Source organism: Kryptolebias marmoratus, linkage group LG11 (genome assembly GCF_001649575.2).
Source record: "Kryptolebias marmoratus isolate JLee-2015 linkage group LG11, ASM164957v2, whole genome shotgun sequence".
Taxonomy (NCBI): Eukaryota; Metazoa; Chordata; class Actinopteri; order Cyprinodontiformes; family Rivulidae; genus Kryptolebias; species Kryptolebias marmoratus.
This window is the reverse complement of record NC_051440.1, coordinates 25,807,123-25,832,102: the sequence shown is the minus strand read 5'-3', so window position 1 is coordinate 25,832,102 and position 24,980 is coordinate 25,807,123. Positions and strand designations below refer to the sequence as shown.

The window sequence follows — 24,980 nt, the reverse complement described above, 5'->3', positions numbered from 1 at the left end:
GTTTTGCACGTCCTGCAGTGTAATCATGGAACATAAACGCATCGACAAACACTTTGTGTCTGCAAAACATGTGAGGAGAGCTGCAGACCAGGGACAATCCAGAAATGCTCATGAATGTCAGTTTAGAAGCTATCAAAGTTCTCAAATAAACCACCTTTTGAGAATGTCAATGTTTGTTGGGAATTATCTACAGAACTAGGAAGTTTTTTTGGTTTGTATATTAAAAGTTATGGTTTTTTATTGATTTTAGTAAAAAAAAAAAAAAAAAAAAAAAAATCGCAACTTTTAGGAAAATGCCCCGCAAAGTCAGGCATTTTAGCTGCAACAATCACAAAAAATGCCCACGAAATCCTGGAGGGATTGACTGATAATAATTAGACAGATAATCACTTTAATGCTGTCTTCTCTTTCCAGATCTGATTGGATGGCAGGTCTTTAAAAAGAACAAGCTCCGCCCCCTGGTAGAGACGATGGAGACCATTTGCTCATTGACTGCTGGCTCTACACCCTCACCCTATGTCATATTAATCAATCAATCAATTAATTAATTAATTTTAGTGAAGTTTGAGAGTTATCGGCAGTCTTGTTTTAGATTTTGGTTTGTAGGTTTAGGACAGTGGCTGGCTTCTTTTGTTTGTTTTGGCCACGGCACCCAACTTTCATTGGGTTTCTTTGAGCTCATTGTTTCAAATAAACTTTATATTAAACACTGCAATCACCTGGTTCCGTCCTACACACGGACCAGAACATAAATGCAGAAGTTTAGATGGCTGAGGCAGTTCTCCAGGGATGAATCAAAACTTGATCAGGAGTTGCATTTCTGAACGCTTCCTTTTAAACAATCAGTCAACAACACTCCTGCAGAAACAAAACCTCGTGTTCAGGAAAGGCAAACAGTTCTGAGCTGTAATGTAACATGTTTGTAGCTAACAGATGTTGTACTTGACGCCAGCTGTGAGGTGAATATAAAATGTAAGTTGACAGGAAATCAGTGAAGTGTGTCCGTAATACGGGAGCAGCTGTGATGTGGGGACAGAGGTGAAGCTGCACGTGTGGACGGAAGAAAATGGAAAAATGAAATTCAAAACCGAGGCAGCTGGCTTTGTTAGACACAGGAGATGTGTGTGTGGATACATCCCATGGTCCCATCAGTCAGATGGTGTACTGCATTCAGACAGAGCAGGAAGGGTTACAGATTAAATTCTGGTATTAGAGTCATCAGAGCTCCCTCAGACCGCAGGTTTGCTCGTTTTCTGGAGTAACAGCAGAATGGGAGTTCTCAGTTATCAGCTGTTATTAAATCAGCTTCCAGTTTGGGTTCAGGAGGCCGACAGCCCACTAAAAACCAGGATTTATCCTTTAGTTTTCGTTTGGTTTCTGATGGATCTTGTAGTCTGGACTGGTTTCAGAGACCTGAGCTCCAGACTGAAGCTGCTGTAGGACATGATGTTCTCCATGCAGGTCATTAAAGTTTTATTTAATCTACCTGTCCCTCCCCACAGAAGGAATTCAGGACGAGGCAGGGAACCATTTATCGCCGCGTCCTCCGTTTTGTTAAAGAAAGCTTTTGCTTTTCTGTCAACGATCACCTTCTACGAGCTCGAGACACAAAACTGAAAACACATTTTTGAATATTTTTCCCCTGAAGGTTGTTTTTGTTTGTGTCTGAGTGAGTTTGTCTGAATTTAACCAAAATAACTCATGAACCACTGGACAGATTTTAATGAAACTTTCAGAAAGTATTCACTGGACAAATACGTATAACTGATTAACTTCTGGAGTCAACTTTAGCAAACACAAAATGACTTAACTCAGTAAACTTTACAGATATTGAGCTAAAGTTTGGTGTGGTAGTAGCCAACGGTCATTCAGATCAGTTAGCTTGAGATATCGCATGAGATTATTTTAAAGTTTTGACCAAAATGCTTATAACTCATTTCAAAATTAAAAGAAGGCATTTCTTCAAGGAGTGCCATGTCTTTAATTAATAATCATCTCCTCATGTGGAAAAAATGCTAACCCAGACTGATGACACTTTTTACAACTGAAAAAACCTGGAATACTTGATGAGAAGGGGATGTTTGATGACTAAAAGTGGGACTAAAAGGAAAACTTGTAATGTTTGGTTTGTTTTGCACCATCAGAGGTGCTGATCTCTCTCAGCCGACGTCGCCTCGCCTGGTGGGCGACACCTGAGTGCAAATCAGAAACTAAAGGAAACAGCTGCACAGGAATGTTTATGGGGTTAACTTTGGTGTCATGGCAACAGCAGGTCATAAAGCCTCCTGGGAGAAGAACAGAGGGATGTTGTAACCAGGGGCAACCGAGCGATAACTAAGGTTGTCATATTAGTGACGAGGGGGAGAGGAGAACCAGGTTTGGTGCCTCGTTACAGAACTCTGACACCGATTGTTGCCCCGGTGGGGTTACAATAAAATCAGAACAATCAAAAAGGCTTTTCTTGGACAAATTAGGGTCTGAATGCAAGTTTATAAAAAGTGATAATCTGAGAGGAACTTAAAGGTTTATCACTACATCCGCTGTAATCTGGCCGTTCTATTCAAAAGACCTTTAGGCAGGGTTTTTATGCACATTTAAAAACACACAGTGTTAATTATGTGGCATGTAAATGTCATGCTTTAAGTGCCCCCGTTGCTTTCAAGCTCCAAACAGAAGCCCCCCCACTCTTCCAATAAAGAAACCGTGTGAACAAATTACACACATCATCCGACTGCGGCTCATTAACGCCGAACGAGTCGAGCGTTGGCAGCTGCAGACGGCTTCGCTCCTCAATATGAGGTGAAGTCTGTGGAAGAACAAACACTCTCTGATAATCAGGCCTGTCAGTCACCTACTGAAGCTGCAGTTACCGCGGTAACCCCCACTGCTTTCTGATGGTGAGCTGGCTCACTTTTTAAGTTTTCAAGTGCTGTAAGGAGTGTGTTTTCTGCTGCTAATGGTAAGATCCCCGCTTCACAGTCAGATAACGAGCTCTTCTTCTTAAAAACTGCATCGTCAGGACTTTACACTGAGTCAGGCTGCAGACAGATTTCACTTAAAGTCATTCTGATACTAATTACACCTGAGGTTTTCATGCACACCATACACATACTAATCAGCATTACGGATAAACGCGTTTTGAATTAAAAGCATAGCAGTCCTTCAAAGAATGCATATCACCCACCACCTTTTAAACTGAGATCAGTTCAGGAGGAGAAGGGACAGTTCCATTTGGTCAAACCTTGTAAATGATAGGTGTGATCTCATTCTATATTTTATATTTTGTGAAATCTGTTCGTGTTTAAAGTTTGTGTTGAGGAAAAGTCTCAGCTACTATCACCCAAACTTCAGCTGTTTGTGTAAAAACGGCCGAGTTGGTTCAGACGTGGCAGCCATCTTGAACAGGGTTTGCAGATGGACATCCAATCAGCTGCTGAGTTTCATTAAAATTTGTCCAGTGGTTCATGAAATATTTTGCTAACAGACAAAGCTCACTCTTGGATTCTATTCTGCAGACAGACCAGAGTCAAGTTCAACCAGATGAGTTATCTGAAGGACCATCAGCTGAGAAGTTTATCACAGCTTCCACTCATCACCCTCAAACACAAAGGAACAAACCTCCCCCAGTCTACAAAATAAAAGCACAGAAAATGTAAATAACTTCTAAATATTTTACAGCTTGATCAACTGACAAGACAAGCCACAAAAAGTCAAAATATAGTTTCACCTTCTCAACTGAGATACTAAAATAGAAATTTGACATAAAACATGACAGATTCAGTTCTGTAACACCAGAAGAGTTCAGTGTTTTAAGAGTTCGGCTCCAGAATGTATCTGAAGTCTTAATTTCAATGAAATCTACCCGGTTAAATTTAAAAAATCTTGCATCCTTCAGAGGAAAATATTTGATTTTTCATAACTTTAGACATAATTAGCCAGAACATAATGTTTAAGAATCACATCTTTCATATAATGTGGACTTTCTGCCATCTTTTGCTCAACTACCCGAGTCTTTAAGCAGAAGAGCGTCACAAAGGTTCTCCCTGGAGGGTCGAATCAGAATCAAGTTCTCTGCTACTTGAGTGCAATCCATCTTTGTGGAGACTCCTTATTGATAAAAAGGCATTCCTTCCCCCACTTCCATTATACTAATCTAAAAACTGAAACCTCATGCTTTAACCACCAAAGCTGAAAGCTCAGGCTGAACTGAACCTGCAGACCCGGATCCGGCCGCAAAGTGAAGTCCAGATCTGAGCCAAGACCGAAGGATGAGAGGACCGTTAGCAGCCTTCCTTAAGTCAGAACAACAACAGCATGGACGCTGTTCATGTCATAAGAAAAACTAATTAAGATCAACTTTGCAAGCGCTGAGATTAAAAATGAAGCCTTAATGAACCATTTGTCACATTTTCAGCCTTTTTGACAAAAGCACAACATGAATGAGAGCAGCTTTAATGGAAACTGAGTCAATGTAATAAAAAGGTTGGATCAAATATTAACCACAGTTGGATAAAAGCACCACATGGTTCCATCTTTGGGTCGTTTAGGGTTCATCTCACTGGGTGGCAGCTGCTGGAAAGCAGTTTGTGACTCAAAACTGTGAGAAAATTGCGATATAAGAATGCAGCTTTGCCGTTGCAGTCTCACTGAATTCTAAATGTTTGCAACCAGCGATCTGTGCCGCCAGTTTTAAAAAAAAATCATGACTTATTTTCATCTTCACAGCTTGCAAAACTGCATTTTAGGCCTCGCAAAATATTTGGTTTATCACTTCCGCCTACATCCCTCCCACCTCGCCAGCCACCCCATGTTTATGATTTAACCCACCAGAGTGCACTTCTGAAATGAAGACGAGCAGATTTGGACCAGTTTTCCCCACAACAATTAATTATTTATCATTGGTGGGTTTTTTTTTTTTTAGATCTGGACATTCACGGCTGCAGTCTCTGATGTTTTCTGTCTGAGGAGAGCACTTGGCCAAGTGTAAACATAAACCTCGAGCACTCTGAGACATTTTGGAGACTTTCTTGTGAATGCCGTTCACCAATTAGGTGCAACCCAGCGAGACCCTGGTTTTACAAGGATACAGTTTTTTTTTAACAAACGGAAAATACTGCCTGTTTGTGCAGACAGTCTTATTTCAGTTCTAGTTTGTGTGAATTGAACTTTGAGCTACTGTTTGAGTGTGAATTTCCACAACACAGAATAATTATTAAAAGCCTAGCATTCCTTGAAGGAATGCATATCACTCGCCGCTATTCACAGAGTTTCACACTAAAATCCTCTTATGTTGAGAAAAAGACGGCGTTATAGACGTTTTGGTCGTACTTTGTCACTGTTTTAATGCACAAGCTCATGTAAAAATGGATTTTGCAAGATGTGATAGCACTCAGAGTGTGTTGGAGGTCAATTCTCAGCTACAACTGCACCAAATTTTAGCTCAATATCTGTAAAAATGAGCTATGGCCACTTTTGTGTAATATTTAGAAGTTTCATTCACACTACAGACAAAAGATCACACAGCGAAACAGACAAAAACATGATCACCTTTTGCCTTCGGCAGCAGGAAACAATTAAGATCGCTGCTTTAAAACTGTCATCCTCTGGTTTTACAAGTTCCCCAGGGAAAAAAACACAAAAATATTCTTCAGATTGTTTTTCTGTGAATGTGTCAAATTAAATCTCCATTAATGCGACACAGCAGCATCAGGCAAACAAACTTCACAGCAGAGATTCAGTAAGAAGTCAAACTGGTTTGTGATCGATTTCACAACTTGTGTTTCAAACTCTTCACGCCGCGTTTTTCTTTTCCGCTCTATCCCCATGCACACACACACAGTCCTGACAGCATGCAGAATAACTTGGTTTAATGTGTTCACATGCCGCCGCCCTGATCTCATCACTGCTTGTTTGTTCAGATTCTCAGGAGGGTTTTGTGAGAGCATGTGTCTTCGAGTGGGAGTGTGGTAGAAAAGGTCACATCAGCGAATCGATGATTGCCTCTCAAACTTCCAGCACTTGAGCACAGAATCTGCTCGGACTGATTAAAGGCTTTACTTTCACCATGATTACTTGTTTAGACTCCGTTTCCTCAGCTTTTGGGTTCTCTCTTTTCTTTCAGTTTCTTCATCACGACGAGCCAGCAGCTTGAGGAGAGCTGGAAACATGCAGCAAAAGGTGAGAGGAAGTTCAGCTGAAGATGAAGAGGAGGAAGAGGAGGATTTCCCTCCACGTGGTCAATGCACCAAACTTCAGGTTTGCATTGTTTGGGAGTCCGTATGCATGTGTTCACACATGTCTGTTAGCAAAATATCTCACAAATTCATGGATGGACTCTCAGCTACTACCACACTCAAACTCTAACCCAGGGGTGGGCAATCCTGGTCCTCAGGGCCACCATCCTGCAGGTTTTACTTGTTTCTCTACTCCAACACACCTGATTTGAATCAATGGGTGATTAACAGGCTTCTGCAGAACATAAAGAGGGGATTTAACCTCTGAATCAGGTGTGTTGGAGCAGGGAAACAAGGAAAACATGCAGGATGGTGGCCCTGAGGACCAAGGTTGGACACCCCTGATCTAACCACCAACACATCCTGCAGAATCGTGTGATCTCCCTTCTCATCATAAAATAATCTTAATTTAAAACTCTGGCATGAACAGCTGCGGGTGACATGCATTTCTTCAAGAAATGCTCAGCCTTTAATTTTTTAATGATCTACCACTGGTAATATTTTTAAAAAAAACAACAAAAAAAACAAAGAATGAAGATGGTGAAGTGATGGTAGAAAGACAAAAAGAGAAACGGGGGGATGAAGTACAAATTCAGATTAGGATACCCAAAAAAATAAAGGATGGAGCTAAATGACCTGTGACCTTTGAACCAACAGTGCTGCCAAATGCTGGTCCAGCCAAATAGTCTCAGTTTATCAAACAATCAGCATCTTACCTGCAGTAGAAAGCAGTAAGATCAATCTCAGTTTGGAGAATAAGGGAGAAATCCTCATTGAGGTGTTCATGTTCGCAGAACCCAGTAAACACATTTTTGAATCCCTCTATAACAGTGATTCCCAGCCCTGGTCCTCGAGGATTCTGCAGAACTTAAAGACCCGCTGAAGAGCAGGGGAACAATAAAAACATGTAGGATGGCGGCCCTTTAGGACCAGGGTTGGGAACCACTGCTCTGGAAGGCAGCAGATCATCGACACTTTTTACATTTTTACTGGCTGAACTTGCTTTGGATGCAGTTTGAGAGGACATGGAGGTATCTGGAGTGAGGACAGAGGACACAGAAGACAGAGTTAGATGGAGGAGGACGACGCCTGAAAAGGGAACAGCCGAAAGAAAAATGAAGAACTTGCTTCAGATTTGAACCAGAACTGCACCTCGTGGCTGTTTTGCAGAAGGATATCACCAAGTAGAGTTTTGTTAGCGTAGCAACAAACATCGTTTGTTTGAAAAAAAGGTTAAACTGCATGAAAAGATTTTGAATTTTAGCTGTTTCAGATGTTGTGAATTCTTTGAGCAGCCATTAGCTTGAATCTTTGATGAGAATTTCACCTGAATTCCCTAAACTGAGATCGCTCTGACTGCTGTCTGCTGCAGGTTAGGTACTGACTGCTATTCCACACAATCCCATCTAAAACATACATCTTTTTAACAGCCTGAATGTAGCTCACACCATGAAGACATCCTGCTACAATCAGAGAAAAGGAGAAATGAAAGGATGGAAGAGACACAGATGAAGACAAGAAATTAAAGTTAATTTCAGAATTTTTATAGATGCTTTTATATATTTTAGATAAAAACAGACTATAAAAGGGTCAAATACTCAGGAAAAATCAGAACGTGTTTAATTCCAACCAACCATTCTCCTTTGAAGCTTTTTCTTTAGAAATACTGCGACAGAACGGACCAGGACCAAAAAGGCAGCACCAGGTGAGGAAAGCATCTTAACTCTCAGCCTTTGATCCAAAACCAAACGACCACGACGGTGAACAAAGACTTCAATCCCCTCCACGGCTGAGGAAACCACAGAATCCTTTTTTTAAACCTTCATCACACCTTCCTGCATTCAGCTTAAAGATGTGACGCCAACCAACCTGGATTCAACTCCTGCAGTCTATAACCTGCACATTTAAAGCTTTTCCTCATCAGCGTTTCTCACTCAACACTTTTCTTTTGTCATGTTAGAAAGCAGAAAAAAAAACTATGAAATTGTGACTGAAAAGTGGCCAATCAGGACTTATTTTTAAACCATGATCACTCCAAAAAGCAACATAAAAGTGATGCTTTTTTCCTCTTTAAGTCCAGTTTTTTCTCAGTTTTGACAGAAACAATTTACGCAAAGTCGAGCAACACCTGTGCTGCAAAATGAGTCACAATGAAGTTATTATTTTTGTCACAAAAGCTTCAAAATTATGTGTAGTTTGTTGAAATTTGGTGGTTCGTCACCTGGCAACAAGCTGCCGGTTTGAAAACTCGATTTTTTTATTCGTCTGGGAATTCTAGCCTCATTTTTAAAAAAAGCTTCACAACAACACTAGCAGATTTTTAAAAAGTCAAATTTTTAAAGAAATTAAAAGCATCAGGATATGGAGAATTATTCTGTTAGATTAGGAAGATAACATGTCATCTTAGTTACTGGGATTGCTAAATAGTGTCTTTAGGACTCACTTTTTTGCAAATCTCCATTTCAGCAAAAATCAATATTTTCATGTTTTTCTGCACTGCAGTCGTTGCTCATTCAACTTGTTTTGTCAGCACGGGTCACAAACATAAATCAAAGTTAAAATTGACAAAAATATCTCAAAGTTTTACTTTAAGCAGCTATTTTATTTCTCTGCATGTCAAGATCTGAACTCATGTTGTGGTTAAATAATGTTTTTTTGTAAAACCAGGCATGTCTGCACAGCTCGGCATAAACTTTCCGTTTCCAGTTTCTGCAGGCGGGTTGAAAGCCAAAGGAAACAGCAGCAAAACCACAGCAAACACCAACATACTGCCCTCAACTTTTACTAAGGTTTACCTGAAAAATCTCAGTTTACAGCAACAGTTCAAAGAGCAAAGCAGTTTATCATCACCAGAATGAGATCAGCTCAGATCAAACTCCACAGCAAAAAAAAAACACTTTCTTGAAAATCAAGTTTACAGAAAATCCATTATTTCGAAGTGGTTTATGCACTGATGACTGAAACTAATGAGGATTTCTGAGACGAATAGATTTAGGTATCAGAAATCCACAATCCTGGTCTAACTAGACAGATTTGAGTTGTTTAAATATTCCCGTCGGTACGCATTTCTTCACTGCACAACCTCCTCAGATGGTACTTGTATTTTAATATAAAACATATATAACTCAGTCACTTCTACAGATATTGAGCTAAAAGCTGGTGTGGTAGTAGCTGAGAGTGATCCCTAACAGACTGAGAGCCAACAGATCTTTGTTTAAAACTGGCATAAAATGTGGCGGGAGATACGTACTTAACGAACGGTACTTTCACCTTTTTAGGGTGAATATATCAATTAAAGTGCAGATATTTAATAATAGTCTTAAAGTTTTTTAGCTGAAAAAGTCAAACCACAGAGGAGTAAATTAAGCCATTTATGATTTACAGTTCTGTGTAAAGTTATAAAAATATTGTTCAGCGAGTTAATTCTGGTGAAATTGGAGTTCAGGTTGTTAAAAACGGGCACGTTTGCTGCATTTTGCCCCTTTAAGCTGTTTGTTTACGTGTTTTTCCACCACATGATGTTTAGTATCGTAGAACATTTTAAGACTCTTTACTTTCCCGTCCAGCCGACCGTCTTGTTAGTCTGAGGCTCGTTAGCAGCTCTGGCAGTGATTAAAGTCTGCAGGTAATTAGATACGAGCGACACCGTTCTGTCTGCAGCTCTGCAGACGGACGGTTTGAGATCAGCGTCACCGCTGCTTTTATCCTGGAGTTCATTCTTTTTACAGAAACGACCGCTGTTTCCAGGAAAAATAACATGGCAACTTCAAAAAAGTGACTTTATTAACAATTTAAAAACAAGTATTTTCCACAATTTTATCATTCCAAGTTTTAAGAAATCCAAAAGGTTTCATTTTCATTAATTTTACTATTTTATTATACTTTTAAAACCATTTATATGACTAAAAGAATGGTTTGTTGGCAGTTTTTTTTAAATCAAAAGAGATTGTTTTAGCAGCAGAACTACAAATTTTATTGCATAGATTATGTGCACTAATAAAGGTTTTCTATTTTATTCTCTGATTTAAACTTTTGTATGATAAATGCTCACATAAAATGTCTAATTATCTTCATATTCTTCTTCCTTAAGAGTGTAAAATAAGTAAAATTCACTCCAACAAAAACTAAAACTTGTGATTTTGACTCAAAATTCTCCAAAACTGGAACTTCTGTAAACAAAAATAAATAAATTTTAACTTTAACAATCTAAAATTGCTCAGCCAAGACAAAATTCTGTATTTTATATTTGGAATATTTTTACAAATTGTCATAAAATCATGCAACAAACAGTTCCTTCAGTACTTTGCTGAATGCACGTTTAAATTGACGTGTTTTCCTGCAGGTTGTCGAAGCTTCAGTCTATAAATAATTAATATTTGTGTTACCTTAAAGATGTCACAGAGCTCAAACCCTCCTGAGACTAATCTGCACCCCCAGCTCACCGTTTCTCCAACCATGAAGTTCTTTAACAAATTCTCTTTTTGTCTCTTTTAATCAGACTGTTTGGATTTTGCAGCTTTTAGTTTCAGTTCAAAGACCAGCTCGTGTAAATTACAGCCCGCAGGATTTAATCTGACGTCCCCAGCCTGGCTCCAAATCACACTTCCAGAGTTTTGTTTTTTTTATTATTCGTGTTTCTGTGTTTGGCGTAGTTTCACGCTGGCCCTGAGTCAGCGGTTTTCCCGGGTCATTAGTCCAACATGTGAGGGTTTCTGAAGCAGATGAACTGACAAACGGAGGAACCAGCTGGCTCGTATGAGCTCCGTCTGTCGGAGCCTCACCAACGTGGTAATTACTGCTGGGCTCAGTTTAACTGATTCTTTTGCTATTTTAGGAACATTTACACATCTGAAAGCAAAGGTCTGCAAAAAACACTCCGTGGTCTTTGAACTTTGACCTTTAAACTTAAAAACTGAAATTCTATTCTGCAGTTTTGGTTCCCATTTGAGGAGGAAACACTTTGAAACAGAAACAACCACTAAACCAAAGTTAGTCACCAAATGAAAATTTAAGTTAAAAAGACAAATCAAAAATTTAGTAGTCCAACTAGAAAAGCCAGGCTTTCGAAAAGTGTTCTCAAAGTTCTGAAATGGACTGGTAAATCAGGGATTTTGTAAATTTGTAGTGATGTGATGAGATCAGAGGTCAATGGGGATTAAAAAAAATTCTCAGATCCACACCATGATGCATTCTTTGAGACAAATATGAAATCTGATAAGCTCAACTTCTTCCAAAGTCAACGCAGCCGCCACGTTTGCCAACTTTTTTTTACTACACATCCACCTAAAAATCAACCACTAAAACCCAGAGCTTCTCAGGACAAAACAGCAGCTGAACAAGTTCTGATGATTAACTATATAAGACAACTTCTGCAGACAGAAGAGCCAAACTTCAGCTTTCAAACCAAATCAAAGAACTCTTCCAAATCCTCCTTAAAACCTGAGATTTTAAACAGAAATAAGAACATTTCGAGCAGAAAGACACAAAAAGAGACCAATAGGTTCAAATGAGAGGAATTATTGTGCAATAGGTGTATTTTCACAGCAGGTTCACGCAGTAAAGTAAAGAATTTAAAGAAGCTGAAGAGAACAAACTGATATTCCGAAGCAGATTGACGGAACGATGTGAAACGCAGAGCTGAGAGGAATCTCTTCACTTCACAGCCAAACGAAGGAGGTCAGTTTAATGAAGGGAACAGCGAAGGCCACACTGAGCCCCGGCAGCTGCGTTTGAGCTGTCAGGCTGTAATTCTGGGTGTCGACAGCGAGGACCAACAAGCCTCCCTAAACTCTGTCTACGTTCCAGCTTCATGTCAGATAACGTGGTAATAATTAGCAGATGGCTGGTTTGGTCACAAACAAGAAGGAAGAAAACAGAAACACCTACCCTCGTGTCTGTTTTAGGGCTCCTCTGTTACATGAGAGGGCTGCTCACTGATTGAAGCAGGTGATGTGATGATGTCACTTCCTCTCATCACATCAAAGAGCAGCTGCAGGAGGAGCATTTCAAACTTTACCTGCTTGTTGAACTGTTGCACAAACATCTCTAATGGCAGGGACTTTTTTTGGTACACAATAAAAAACAACTCTACAAGTAAAATAATAAAACCTGCTGTTTGTGTCGTCTTTAAGTTCAGACACGTCTGTAATTATTAAAGCAAAATGTGACAATAAAACTGAAGGAAGTAAAGACCTATCAGAGTTTTAAACTAAATTCATTTTAGGATGAAAAACAACAGAGTTATCGATGTTTTGGTCAAACTTTGTAAACTCTGTTCATGACTCTCAGCTACTACCACAAATTATTTATCAATATTTAAAATAAAGTTTTAACCATTTTTGTGTTGGCTAACGTTGATCAGCTCAACCCCAAAAGTAAGTCACTTGTAGACGTTCATCCAGAGATTACTTTCTTGGAGTTACACTAAAATCGATTTAGTGATTCATGAGATATTTTGCTAACAGACAAACTAACTGTCAGCAGCGGGCATTGTGACCATTTTGGACACAACTACTCAATCTGAGTAATTTACAAAATATTAATTTACTTCCTAATTATTACTGAATTGGTTAATTTCTGAAAGCACGACCATAATGTACAGAAAACTCGGTCAGGGATTACAGAGAACCTGCTGCATTCTGGGACTTTTTTCCCACATAAAGATGAAAACTCGGCGTGCTGCAGGAGCTGCTGCACATCCAATAACTGCTGTCAAATGATGCAACTGTTTCAAAGGCTTCCTGGCTGCTGCGAAAATCCCTCAGCTGCATAACAATGAGTGCAAGTCATCGGCGGTGCCACAAACACCTGAACGCCCAGAAGAATACACCCCCCCCCAACAGAAACACCGCTCACAGACGGGTGCGAGGAGCGTGTGTGTGTTCAGAGGAGACAATTAATCTTTGCATTATAGTTGTTTCAAACTAAGTGTTTGACCTTGATTAGTACCACAGAAGCCTTGGAGCTTTTCATCAGACGTTCAGAGTGTTTAAAGGGAAACAAACGTGGGATGGTTGTCAGCGCCACACATGGAGCGGAGAAGGCAAAGGTGAGAGTTGTTTGAGCAGCTCAGAAAGACGATTATAGAGGTTTATGTTAAAGGTAAAGGCTGTAAAACCGTCTCCAAACAGCTGACAAGATTATTAACAAGCAGAGGTGCAAAGGTACGTCGAAGTCACGGCTCGGTAGAACAGAAAACAAAAAAAACAACAAATTCAAGTGTTTTTTTTAAACAGAACATAACTCCCAACTACTAAACCATCCTTGTTAATGAGGAAAATCAAAGATAACAGATCACATAAATCAAAGCAGGATTTATCACCTGATAACGTTTTTAAAAAGTCACATTTGTCTGTTTTTTAATCTAGTCTCAACTGTAAATGGTGTCCATGTGGTAAACAGTTTGATAAACTCCAGGAAAGCATTTATCTCTTAGGTTTAAAATAAGTTGACTATTATAAAAAGAATTAACAAATAAAATGCAACAAAACTCAAGGAGTGTTTGCTTCTGTAATTCCACCTAAAGTTGATGCAAAATAAGACAATAAAGAACCGAAAACATCTGCCTAATGTGAAGACACAAAATAAATAAAATGTGAAACACTCACAGAGCTGAGAGGGTTTGGGGAAAAGAAGCAAGAAAGATACAGGCATGGTCACTTTAAGGGTATATTTTTTCCTTTGTATCTTAAAAAGGTTCATTTTTTATACCCTGAGGTACAAAAACAACCCTATGAGGTAATCTAATGTACCTTTTTAAGTCTTATTTTTTATTGTGTAGATGCACTTCTGATCTCCGCCTGCAGCTGCACATAAACACTGAAGACCTCAAACAGGCTTTTCTGAACCAACCACCTCATTTGATGTACAATGTTTAGATAGCATCTTCTTGTTAGCAAAATGCAGTTAAATAAAACGTGTGCCCAGCTGCGACTGACATACAGCATTCATAGTCTACTTCCCCGTATCCGTCCAAAACGTCTGTACTGAACCACTACGGTACAATTATATGCATCGTTACACTCCTGTTAATAAGTAGAAGGTACATGAAGTTCCACACAACCTCCCAGGATGTGGATGCAAGAGGAAATGCGACCCCGGGTTGATCAGACGGAGAGTGAGGAAGTCAAGTCACTTTCTGATCGCACCATCCGCCACACTTTGAATCATAACGGCCTCCATGGAAGGAGAGGTGGAAAAACACGTGAAAGCCAGACAGGAATTCACCGAAACACATGAACCAAAGTTTCTGGGACTTTCTGACTTCAGTCACGTCAGGTGTTTTTCTTGTTCCTGTGGAAGGGTACCAACAGATTCATCTGAAGAACAGTCCGAGCTTCAGCTCTGAAATACGCTCTCTGAATGTAAAGCCGAGTACCCCTCAATTACTGCCCGACATATGATACTACGATTGTCCTCTCTCCTCGCTTTCAGACTCCTCCACTTTTCTTTTTAACAATCCTCTCCTTTCCCCCTTTGGCATCTCCCCTCTCTGAGTCTCACTCATTAAAACAGTTCCCCGGTCCTCTCCCAGGAGAGAGGAGCACAGGGGTAAAAATAGCTCTTCCTCGGCTCATGCTCACTGATTTTGTTTGGTTTTTGTTCCATACATCAAATAAACACTGTAATAACCATCATTGCACCTCGCCGAGGCTCTCTTTCTCTCCGGTGCTGCAACACAAACTTTCCCTCCTCATCTTAAAAGACAGTTTGCACCTGGAACAAAACTGCCCCGAGAGACGGTTGTCAGAAAGTTTCACGCAGTCCGACAGCTTGTTCGCGAAGAAGCTGCGTCTGCAGAAGGCAAGAATTAAAAATTCCCCTACCTGATGATCCACATCAGAGCAGCTGGTGATTAAGCGTTGCAGACGTTTAAAGTAAAGGAAGGCATTGTCTGAAGGAATGCCTTTCATGCCAGAAACTTGATGTAGAATATCGTGCAATATTTTGCCTGATCTGTTGTGCCGTGAATGGTTCTCAGCTACTACCACACCAAATTTTAGCTCATTATCAGTAAAGCTAACTGAGTTAAAGCCATTTATGTGTTTGCTACGGTTGCTTGGTTGAGGCGACCATCTTTTATTGGGTTTCTAAAGGTAGAGAGTTGTAGATGTGCAGAGAATGATTGCTTTCGTAAAGTTTCATGAGACGTTTCGCTGCCTGTACCGACAAACACACACTCCGACACAGGCAGAAACATTAAAGGTGTAATCTGCTGCAGAATCAAGTCTGTCATTTAAAGCCATGATAACAAGAGAGCGAAAATGATTCCTCTTTGCTGAACTTCAGGAGTGTGTTTCCGCTCAGACAAACAACTAAGAAATGACCAATTAAACCCTCGTGGCTGTGCACAGATACGTTATTTACAGAGATAAATGTTGGGACTCTCGCTGTGCTGGAGAGAAAGAAAAGGAGTAATCAGCTCAGATAGGAGAACACACGCGCCGTAGGAGCAAATGACCATCTGGCTGCCATGAAAAGAGAAGCTTTTTCTGCCATTTCCTCATTAGTTAAATTCTTCCCTGTCAACGACTCAGTCAAAGGAGGAAATAAGAAGAGGTGGAGGATGAAAAGAAACTGGCTGGGCAGAAAGAAAAGAGAGAAGAGCAGATGCCAGAGGACATAAACAAACCTCCACAGAAATGCTCCATGAAAACACTTCAAGTCCCAACAAGTGAAAAATAAAAAATCCGTCCAGAGCAGCAGCAGCTGTGACGGCAAACACACACAAAGTCCCAGAGACGATGCTCTGTCTGAAAACTAACAAGGACAAAGAGACGCAGCAGCAAATTAAATCCTTATTTCTTTTAAAACAAAACAGTAACTGCAGCCTCCAGCAGAGGGAAACATCTGAGCTCTGAAACTCCACCTGCATCTTAATAATTAAGCTTTTAACCTTGATTCAACTATCAACAAATATATATATATATTCAAGTAATCAGGAAGTAAAATCACTGAAGACGCCTGAACTCACTGAAATTGTTACTAAATATCTCAAAACACTAAACAGATTTCAAAGAAATGGCAGCTACATAACTTTTGGAGTCGACCCAAATCAAGATGGCCGCCACAGCTGATCAGCCTTAGCCTACACACAAATGGGTATAACTTTAGCGTGGTAGTAGCTGAGAGTCGTTCTCAACGCATCACATCTCAGCATCACATAAGATCGAACAGAATTAACAGTTTTATTGTTCCTATTATTTTATTTCACCAGCTGAGATCATAAAATCAACACAGAATACAAGAGGTTCATGTTCTAACTTATTCTGAGTTACAGCTGTTTCTTAAATGAATTTCAGTTTGAATTTGAACAAATAAAACAAGCAGAAAAGGTCGAACACTCGTGTTTTACCGTGAGTAAATAAATAACAGATTTTGTTTTGCTGGCATTTACAGAGAAACGTTTCTGTTGCGTATGAAATGGGATTGAAGCTTGACTTCCTGATTAGAAAACATAAGTCCTGACCTGAACACGGCACAAATGAAACAACAAGCCAACACGGTCTCTGCAGCTCAGGAAGCCAGAGTTAAAGAGAAAATCTTCACTCACCATCTTTGTCGGCTCTTCTGAATATCTGCGAACAGAGAGGAGGAAGAGGAAGTTAGTCTGAGTGAAGATTTCTGCAGAACGAGGCTTAAACAGGAAGACAAATCAACTCATTAAAACTGGGGTTTGGGGAACCCACTAATTAGGATTTACATGATAATGCATAAAAAAAATGATTGAATCCAGGGAGTTAATGACAATAATTTAAATTTGTTTTCTGCAAACATTTAATTGCATCAGTCTGCAAAACAAGACAGTCTGACAACAACATGTGTTTTTGGAACAAAAGAGGACTCTTTTATTGGCATTTATCAGCTTTACAAAGTCATTAAATCAGTTTGGGTTACTGTAAAATGGAAAGGTGTCTGTTAGCAAAATATCTGATGAACCACGGAGCAGAACTTAAAGAAACACGCAGAAAATAATCATTAGATAAACGTCAAAAACTGATTTACTTCTGAAGTCAGTCCAATTCAAAATGGCTGCCAAAACCAATTCATCTTAGGATATCTTTACAGACATTGCACTAAATTCTGGTGTGGCGTCACGCAATAAGAGATTGTGAAAAACTCTGGCATGAAAGGCGGCGGGCGATATGCATTATTTGCAGGAATGCTAGGTTTTTAATTGATGTCTTGTGCTATAATTGCACATAAAGATGAACAAAATATCTGGAGTTCTACAAGGTTCTGGATCCATCAGAACGGGCCGAGCAGCGCAGCAAACGACAAGCTGTTCTGCATTGTTCTGCTTTCCATCTGCACCCTGGGGTGCACTCAGCTGCCGGAGCCAGAGAGGCTTGGAAAGGAGAGAAAGTGATGCGGTGAGGAGGAGGTGTGTGTTTGTAGAGAGTTACAACAGAAACAAAGAGTGACAAAAAAAAAACAAAAAAACAGAAGACTGAGGCAGGAGGAGGATCTTTAACCTCATCAGGGATGGATGGTTGAGAGGAAACAGAGTGGTGATGATGATGATGAGGAGGAGGAGAGATGACAAAAGGAGCAGAGGCTTCAGGTGAAGGAGAAGCCAGAAGGTTTAATGAAGGAAAGACTTTACCAAGATAATAACGCTGGGAAAACAATTAACATTTCAAAGGTAAAAGTCATGCAGAAAAACAATGATGCGGTTTAAAGCAGACAGAGAATTATCAGCCTCTGAGTGGAAAAAAAACAACAACAAATAAAGGTTAAAATTAAAAGCTATCACCTTTCATGCCAGAGTTTTTAAACCATCTTATGTTGAGAAATGTTGGAGTTGGAGCTACTCACACAGAGACAGAAACAAAAACATTATCGCCCCGTCTTCGACTTCAGGGAGGGAGTGAAAATAAGACATCAGTTAAAATCTCAGGTTTTCCAACACAACAGCTGAGAAATATCACAAAGAAAGAGTCTTCTGGTTGATGAAAAACACTAACCAGGTCAGAATCACGGATCTGTTCATGTTATCAGTTTTCTCTGACATTAAGGACCTGCAGATCTCCAGATGGCAGAGAGGAAATCTTTCCGTGGCGGTTCTAGGGGGCGGCACAGAGCGGCCACTGTAATTAAAACTATCTTCCTATTTCCAGACTAGTTATTATAACTTTAAACATTTTGTACAAAGCTGGAAGTCAATCACATCTGCACAGAACTTCAGTCTCCATCCTAACTCTCCCGCTCAGAGTTCACACGCACCCCTCTTCAATTTCAAAATGGTTTCACCCACAACCATCACACAACTTTAATCCATCCTGGGAGTTTCCAGGACTCAATGTGACAAATCTGAAAAAACATCACCTGAAAAACACCTCAGATTTATTTATTCATGTTTTTTTTTTTAAACTGACCAAAGTCGGTCCCAAACAGAATCAGAATTTTGATTTAGACTCCGTGTTAAAAATGAGTTTAACCCTTCTTCTGCTGCCCCGTTTTCTAACTTAAAAACATGTCGTCACTCCCAGTAATAAAACAAAGACATGTTGCATTTATTGATTCTTAGTTACAGATAAAACAAACAACTTAGAAAGATAAAAATCATTATGTTCTTCACCCCCCTCCCTCAGCTTTGAGTTGGTTCAGTCCATCTACAGGATGAGGAAAACGAACTGAGCCTTTTATCAGTTTTAAAACTGCTGCATCTTGTTTGGTCACATGTTTCAAGGTGTGAATATATTCAGGAACTGTTAAACAAGAGTCAAACTCACAGGATGGTCCCATTATTGTGATGTTCTAACTAAGACTAATAAACCAGAAACTCAGCCCACAATCAGAACTAAGAAGCCTTTTTGGGTGAAAGGTGAAAAATCTTCAAGAATCCAAAGAAGCAGTCCAGTTGTCTTCTATTGGAGCACTTAGAGGACACATATGCATCAAATTAAGCCTAAAAGCAAACTTTTCCTGCGACAATAAACTCTGCCCCCCTCCTTTGCCAGCCATAGAATCTGTAGATCCGCCTCTGAAGCTGTCCCAGCTCTGCGCTTCCATGCGGGCTGGCGTTAAATTACATGATTCCCCCTAAGAGTCGGAGACGCTGAACTGGTGGCAGAAAAGTGGCTCCCGGACTGTATCTGGATTAAATAAAACCACCTAACGCTGTATGTTGCACGAGGCAAACATAAAGGATGGAGAGCGGGGTGACCGTCTGTGCGTAAGTGCGCACCCCTCCACCTCCACCTCCACCCTCCACCCCACCTGCCCGCCCCCCGACACTCACATCCAAGATGACCGAGATGCCTCTCCGCGGCTCCGGGGCGAAGAACTGCTCCTGGGCCACGGCCACCTCCTCCTTGCTGGAGGCGTACTCCCGGCTGGAGACGTTCTTGTTGTCGCTCATTTTGGTGACGATCCAGCGGACGAGCCCGTCGATTCCACCGGGCTGGGCGCCGCTGTTTCCGGACTGCGCTGCCGTCGCGGACTCGCTGTCCTGACCGGCTACGGGTTTGGGCTGCTCGCGCCTCTCGCGGCTCTCCTGGGCTCGGAGTTTGGCTTGTTCTTTGTTGAGCAGTTTGTGGACTCCGTCCCTACAGTAGCGCGCTGCCTGCTCACACATCCTTTTGCTGCGGAGCGCTCATGCTGCGCTCTGTGGGGGAGAGAGAGAGAAGCCCCCACCCTCACCCCTCACACTTCTCCCTGTTACATCACAGCACCCACCCCAAAAACACACCCATCCTACACACACACACACAGTGGCTGCTGAACAACAAAACAGAAACATCCATGCAGCAGAGGAGCGTTAAAGTGGATTTGCACTTCAGTGTTTCCTTCTAAAATGTGAATAATTTACATTTTATGTTGTATGCGTTTTAAAAAAACTTCCATTTCCACCCCCCACTGTGGGATTTGTTTCCAACAACAACATTAAAAAGCAGAAATGAATCGTTTTCTCTCTGAACAAAGATGCTGCTCCCTGAAGGGAGGATCAGAGGGTAAAAAGGTGTGTCTCCTGAACTGTCTCCTCATTAGAGCTGCTTTTTTTTTTTTAAATGTGCGCGTGCACGTGGTGATGTGACGGCTCTAACCTTTAGTAATGAGAGACTCCCCCAGCTCTGCCCTTTCTGCCCGGAAGAGTCCTTTCCTGCGACGAGCTGCTGCGCATCAAACCAACTGCAGCTCAGTCCTGCTGGGGAGGTGAAAAATGACCGAAAAGGAGGAAAGTGAAGCGGAAAAAACAACTAAATCCTGAATTCAATTAAAGGAAAATTACTTAAAAACAAACACGTGACATGACTGTCCCCTTGTGGAGATGGAGGCGTAATGACAGGAACCGTTTCTCTGCAGGATTTAGACTGAAAACATCTCAAACCTCCAGATAAATATGTTCACATGTAGAGGAAATGAATATTGGAAAATATGGTGTTCATATTTAACACACTGAAGGGTTTTATAAGAGACTAAATACGGATAGCTGCATGTAATGATATGAAGAGCAAGGCATGTAGGACATGTTTGTTTACCTTATTTTAGACATGCTATTTTAAATACTTTAAGGTGGCTGTGGAGAGCCAATCAGAAAGTTATCAGTTCAAGTCTCTTCAGACAAAAGACGGAAACCCTTTTGGATCTGCTCATCTGTGTGAACGGGTGAATGTGGCTGAATATGGGTGAGTGTTGAGAGAATAGAAACTTCTCAGACAGTACAGAAATATATTGTAGTTTCTTCAAAACTTTGCACAAAGGAAGACAATACTTCACATTCTTCACATCCCTAACAGAAACTGAACACGTCCCGTAGAAGAAACTCACAAAACTACTCATCATTCAGACAGAAAAACAGATTATTTTATAATAGTGATTACAATAAAACTATTCACCCTGTTTTGTGTTTTATGCCTTTATTTTATTTTTGAGTTTCCTCAGTTCCTTCGCTGAATAACGTCGTCATCTTCAGGATGACGAAGGTCGATGGCCTTTCAGGTAAAAGACCCAGGAGTAGTTCTGGCCGGAGATGGTCAGTTTGCCGAACCACGGTCCTGGAAACGCTGCTGGAGGAGCGTCAAACGACACCAAGATGTTTTGAGTCTTTTTAGAGGGGATGCGGCTCTCCCCTTTCACCGTAAAACAGGAGTTGTCAACCTAAGAGCGAATACAGACTTTTTATTGAGAATCTTAAAGAGAGGGTGAATAAAACCGGCCTCATTAAGCTCTTTACCTGAAACAAGAAGGCGGTGGTTTGCAGGAACACGTTCTTAAAGGGGATGGTGACGCCGCGACCTGACTTGATGCTAAACGGGCCCTGAGGTTTCGGGGGGAGGCAGACCCCATGGAGGGGAAAGACGTACTCCCCTCCGAGTTCTGAGGACACTGTGAGGTAGCTCTTCATCGCCCCCTGCTGATGAGGCTCAAAGCAAACCTCCACGCTCACCTCTGACCCCGACTGGAAACCGGGGGACGCAGCCGTACTTTTGTCCACAATAAAATCTGGACAATCCGTCTTTAGGAGACACAGAAGAAGACAAGAAACAGCTGTATGACTTGGAAAATGCATTGTTTCTGTGCTAAAGTAAACATTTTAATGAAGATGAGCTTTGTTTGTTTGTTTGTTTTTACCTTGCAGGAGTACTCGGTTTTGAAGCGGGAGTAGTTGATGAACTTAACGAGGACAGAGTGGCTGCTGCCCAGCGACGTCTCAAAGTGGACGGTTTTCTCTGGAGGTGGGGGCAGAGCTTTGAGGAGCAGATTGTAGTGAAAATAACCCAAATCATTGCTGAACAGGGTCAGCTGAGTGGAAAACTCTCCCGGCTGAAGAGGCAGGTACTCGAAGCTCAAAGATCCCTGAAGAGAAACAAACAAACGGTCAGCCTGAGCCCCGAGTGTTGCTGGTTTTAGTGAATCTGATTTCGGTATCCACCTCGGACTGTCCTGGGACCGTAAGCTGAGGCGGAGCGCTGATGTCACCACATTTACACTCAGAGGTGAAGCAGGCCGCTGCGGTCAAAGGGTTCTCCATGTGAACGGTACCGGAGGTCACCTGACGGACGGTCGACTCCAGGCTGATGGTGGACAAGACGCCTGGAGGCTTGACTTTGAAGTTGATGAGGTAGAACAGGTACTCACCTGTCAGCTCGTTGCAAAAAGTCACCTAACAAACAGAGAAAGGTGGCGTGAGAGAAAAACTGAACGCACTCGAATGCAGTGACGGAAATGTGTTGGTTCAAACCTTGGTGTTGTAATTTCCCTCTTTGTATGCAAAGAAAGACACCGTGTAATCCTTCTTGGCCAAAGCAAGGACCTCAATGTACTTTTGTCCCTTTAGGGACACCGTTGCATCTGTTTTATCAGGTTTTATGATCTCCAGAAGCACGCTGAACCTGCGAACAGAAACACTCACACCTGTTACAGAAGCAGAATTTAGGTTTCACCCTTAACTTAAATTTAAATAGGTTGAATTCCACATGTTCTTAGTTTCCAAAGCTGGGAACATTCAGAACACAAGCTAAAATGAGCCGAACAATAAAAAACTGAAACAAGCAGAACAGGTGCTAGAAGGTAAAATAGCACAAATTATAAGTTAGATTAAAAAAATGGAAACTATAAACAGGAAAACTTAATGCTGACTCAGCATTCACACAATAAATGCTAATATTGTACAGTAACTGCTCTATAAGTTACAAAAATTAATCTAAAAAATGTAACCTAATAAAAAGATCCAAGCCACACGTCTTCAGACACTTTATGTTTTGTTGACAGCCTGTTTCCACTTTCCTCAGCTTAAAAGAAATACTGGTTAATGTAAAATGTAAATGTCTTTTTTTACCGCTGCTGCTTGGAGAGCCAGTTGCTGACAGCGAGCTCCTCACAGTGGTTGGATTTGGCAGGCAGCTCGAGCGCGATGACGCCTTCAGCTTTTGGAGGGTCAGCAGTTCCCTGCAGAGAGTACAGCGTGCCTCTCCCATCAGGGAAGGAGAAAAAGATCGATCCCTGAGGAGAGGTACACCAATAAACTTTACTGTACACCACACTGCGTTTATATAAAAAACTAACTTCTCCCACCACGTGTTTCTTTCCATCAGCCGTCATGGTCAGGGGTTGGTACGTGATGTCGAAGGACTTGTTTTGGTAGGGTTCAAAGGTCACATGGAGCACAGCGCTCCACTGTTTGCCCTTGAGGACAGGTGTGATGTTGACCGGTAGACCGGTGGGGTTGAGGATGGAAAGGGTCTGTGTGTGAGAGCTTCTCACCGGACAAACGAAGTTCACCACCTGGAGACGGGACAGGAGGAGGGGCAGGAGGAGGAGGAGGAATTATTCAACAGATGCTACAGAAGCTGCTTGCTTATTTGAAAAAAAAAAGGCTTCAGAAGCTACAGAAGCTGCTTGCTTATTTGAAAAAAAAAAAGGCTTCAAATAATCTCAAACTGCAGCCGCCTGTTCTCCATCCTCGGGTTTCTCCAGACAAACGCAGGAGAAAAATGAAACATGAGCTTTCAGACTTCAGGGGTACTTCAGCTAATTGAATCCGACTGCAACTTTTATAAATCTTTAAATCTATCAGAGAAGCTGCTGACTGATCCAAACGAGGCGAATCAATGCCTCCCATTCTCCGGGGCTGGCCTTTAACCATTACTACAACAAGATAAACACTACTGACACAACAGCTTTCACGGGAAAAGACTCAAAATCAGTAGCCAAATTATAAATATTAACTGTTTTTCTCTATTGTTAAAAACTCTGTTTTGCTGTATAAATAGTGTCACAGTTTTTGACTGAAAGTTAAAGTGTGAGAGTAATTAATTCAGTTGCATCACCGACAACAGTGATATTTTATAGATTAAATCAATCAGTCTGCTGCCTCCTAGTGTCTGTTTCAACAAACTTAACTGTTAATGTGAACACATTGAACAGGTTGACACCTTCAGCAACTTTCATCCAGCTGTCAGCATCGCACTGTATTTACAGTTGTAATTAAATATTATGTTATTTTTATTCTTTTATTGTTTATTTCACTTGAATGGTTCTACACCTGCTCTTTTCTCTCTGCAGCACCTTAGTCAACACGTTTTCTGCTCAGAAATTAATCTGACTTGGCTTGAAAAGTATGAAGTTATCTTTTTTGACACAAGTTACTTCTTCTGCTCAGTAAATGGAGTCACTGTCATCAAAAAACACAACCTGATCAAATGCCCTGATAAAATTTATGCTGTTGTTTGTTTTGCTTCACAATAAAAGCTGAATGTGTGAAAGCAAACGAACGTTCCTCAGACGTACCTCTTTGCTGGTGAGAGCGGCGACGCAGGAGCCCGTCACAGTCAGCGTGACAGATGAAGAGGAGCCCTCAAAAGAGCAGGATAGGTTCTCATATCTGGTGTCGGTGCTGAGCTCCACAGGGGCAAAGGTCACCTCAAGGGGAACCTGCATCCCTGGGCTGATGGATCCCTTCACCGGTGCGACGGACAGCTCTGCGGGGAACTGTTCTGTTCTCCACTGGAACCTGAAGATAAGAAGGTAGTGATCAGAAAATAAATACGTCAGGGATTCTGAGCAGGCTCTAACTCGCACGTGGGCCAGATCTGGCCCTCTATAACATTTCATCCGGCCCTCTAGTCTGGGTCAGATCGAGTCTCTGATTCTTATTTTGCTTAAAAGAACTGAGCCTAATTAGTGAAGTTTTCTCTGACAGTGACTTAGAAGCCAACAATATATAGTTTTAATTTCTGTATGATCAGGTTTTTGTCTGTTTTAATGTTAAAAACTTCATTTAAAAGCTGAGTGAGGCGTAAG

General features: G+C 41.1%; 2 protein-coding genes across 3 annotated transcripts in view; both read right to left on the bottom strand.

Moving 5' to 3' along the window:
• necab2 (N-terminal EF-hand calcium binding protein 2) overlaps positions 1-20,376 on the bottom strand; it is a 97,843-nt gene extending 77,467 nt beyond the window's left edge. The window contains exons 1-2 of one of the 2 annotated variants that reach the window (XM_017434667.3): positions 19,477-20,376; positions 16,786-16,810 (exon numbers count right to left, since the gene is read on the bottom strand). In XM_017434667.3, coding sequence (XP_017290156.1) covers positions 16,786-16,810; positions 19,477-19,812 — 361 coding nt within the window. In that variant the 5' untranslated portion in view covers positions 19,813-20,376. The remainder of the gene's footprint in view (positions 1-16,785; positions 16,811-19,476) is intronic. The other variant, XM_017434666.3, reaches the window with a different exon arrangement.
• Positions 20,377-21,096: 720 nt separating this feature from the next.
• The window catches only part of hydin (HYDIN axonemal central pair apparatus protein), a 70,435-nt gene continuing 66,551 nt past the window's right edge, over positions 21,097-24,980 (bottom strand). Inside the window, exons 84-91 of the mRNA XM_037978285.1 lie at positions 24,468-24,690; positions 23,253-23,462; positions 23,017-23,180; positions 22,420-22,570; positions 22,111-22,341; positions 21,810-22,034; positions 21,412-21,693; positions 21,097-21,335 (exon numbers count right to left, since the gene is read on the bottom strand). Of these exons, the coding sequence (XP_037834213.1) occupies positions 21,147-21,335; positions 21,412-21,693; positions 21,810-22,034; positions 22,111-22,341; positions 22,420-22,570; positions 23,017-23,180; positions 23,253-23,462; positions 24,468-24,690 (1,675 nt within the window). The 3' untranslated portion in view covers positions 21,097-21,146. The remainder of the gene's footprint in view (positions 21,336-21,411; positions 21,694-21,809; positions 22,035-22,110; positions 22,342-22,419; positions 22,571-23,016; positions 23,181-23,252; positions 23,463-24,467; positions 24,691-24,980) is intronic.